This window comes from Etheostoma spectabile, unplaced genomic scaffold (assembly GCF_008692095.1).
Source record: "Etheostoma spectabile isolate EspeVRDwgs_2016 unplaced genomic scaffold, UIUC_Espe_1.0 scaffold314, whole genome shotgun sequence".
NCBI lineage: Eukaryota > Metazoa > Chordata > Actinopteri > Perciformes > Percidae > Etheostoma > Etheostoma spectabile.
Window position 1 is genome coordinate 492,126 of NW_022605583.1, and position 1,366 is coordinate 493,491.

The 1,366-nt window shown below is 42.3% G+C and overlaps 1 protein-coding gene across 2 annotated transcripts in view; it reads left to right on the forward strand.

Annotated features, from left to right (window-relative positions):
* The first annotated feature begins 529 nt into the window (after positions 1-529).
* The window catches only part of marc1 (mitochondrial amidoxime reducing component 1), an 8,137-nt gene continuing 7,300 nt past the window's right edge, over positions 530-1,366 (forward strand). The window contains exon 1 of one of the 2 annotated variants that reach the window (XM_032511033.1): positions 530-864. In XM_032511033.1, coding sequence (XP_032366924.1) covers positions 605-864 — 260 coding nt within the window. In that variant the 5' untranslated portion in view covers positions 530-604. The remainder of the gene's footprint in view (positions 865-1,366) is intronic. The other variant, XM_032511032.1, reaches the window with a different exon arrangement.

Sequence of the window (1,366 nt, forward strand, 5' to 3'; positions counted from 1 at the left end):
TGCAATATTGATCATGTGTTGGTAGACGGCGCGATCCATTTTGTCTAGAAACCCTTTGTTTGCAAAGGTTTGCTTGAATGTTGTGCGATTCAGTGTGAAAATGAATGCAAACCCCTTAAAATGTTTCATATCAATTCGGCTTGCAAATTTGGCTGCAAAATAGCATGTGACGTCATAAGGCACAGGTTTTTATTCACTTAAAAAACGTTAGGTTTTTTTTCGCATGAGTTTTTTTTTTTTTACCTAACTTCAGATAATTCGATTGATAAGTGGATGGAAACTCAGTGTGTGAGGGAATCCCAGCCCTGTTGTCATTTTTTCAGTATTTCGAGTAAGGCCCCTTTAAGTTTTCCTAGTCTGAGTTTAGTCCTGTTTAGTTGACCTCTTTTAAAGGTCCAGACATGTGGTTCAATATTTTGTAAATAAGTTAATTCATTTTTTGGTTGAATAAGAAAAAGAAGAAGCAAAAAGTGCGCTGGGTAGCCTGTCAAACCGAAGTGAAGAGGCGAGTTGCTGCGGATCGAGGGTCAGTGAACGTCACACGTGAAGGCTCCGTTCACTTTAACGAAAGTTCAATGTCCAAGAAACTGCGCGAGGGTCCAACATGGAGCTGAAAGAGCTGAAAGAGCTGGCTGTGAACGCGGTAGCCCAGAATAAGAAAGCCGCTCTCGTGGTCGGCGGAGCCGGCCTGGCTCTCCTGGGATTCGGGCTCGGATATAAATACCTGCGGAAGCCAGAAAAAGTTGTCCGCGTAGGCGTAGTGTCGCAGCTCCTCATCCACCCTCTCAAGTCTGGCAAAGCGGTGTCGGTGGCGCTGGCAGAGTGCCAGAAATCCGGATTGAAGTTTGGAGAACTGCAGGATCGGTGAATACAAAACACACACACACACACACACACACACACACACACACACACACACACACACACACACACACACACACACACACACACGGTGATTAACGGCACTGAGCAATGGTTGAAAGTGCACTCACTTAGTTACTGTACATTTCTGAGGTATACAGTTGTTCTAAGAGGGAAATATTGTACTTTTTACACGACAACTATTGTTGACACTTGTTAGGTTACTTTTTGGTAACACTCAGGGTTAAAGTGGGGTTAGTCAGGTGGAAAACCCCTAAGATCAGAGGGGTGTTATCAGTATATCTCTTTAATTCTGATGAGAGTGACAAACAGATGGCAAAAGTACTCACTTCCCATACTCAAGTAGAAGTACAGATACTTGTGTTAAAAAATACTCTGGTAAAAGTAGAAGAACTGATGTAACTTTTTTACTCAAGTAAAAGTAACTAAGTAGAGGCTTGGAAATTTACTTAAAGTATAAAAGTAGCCTTATGAATGCTAAAGC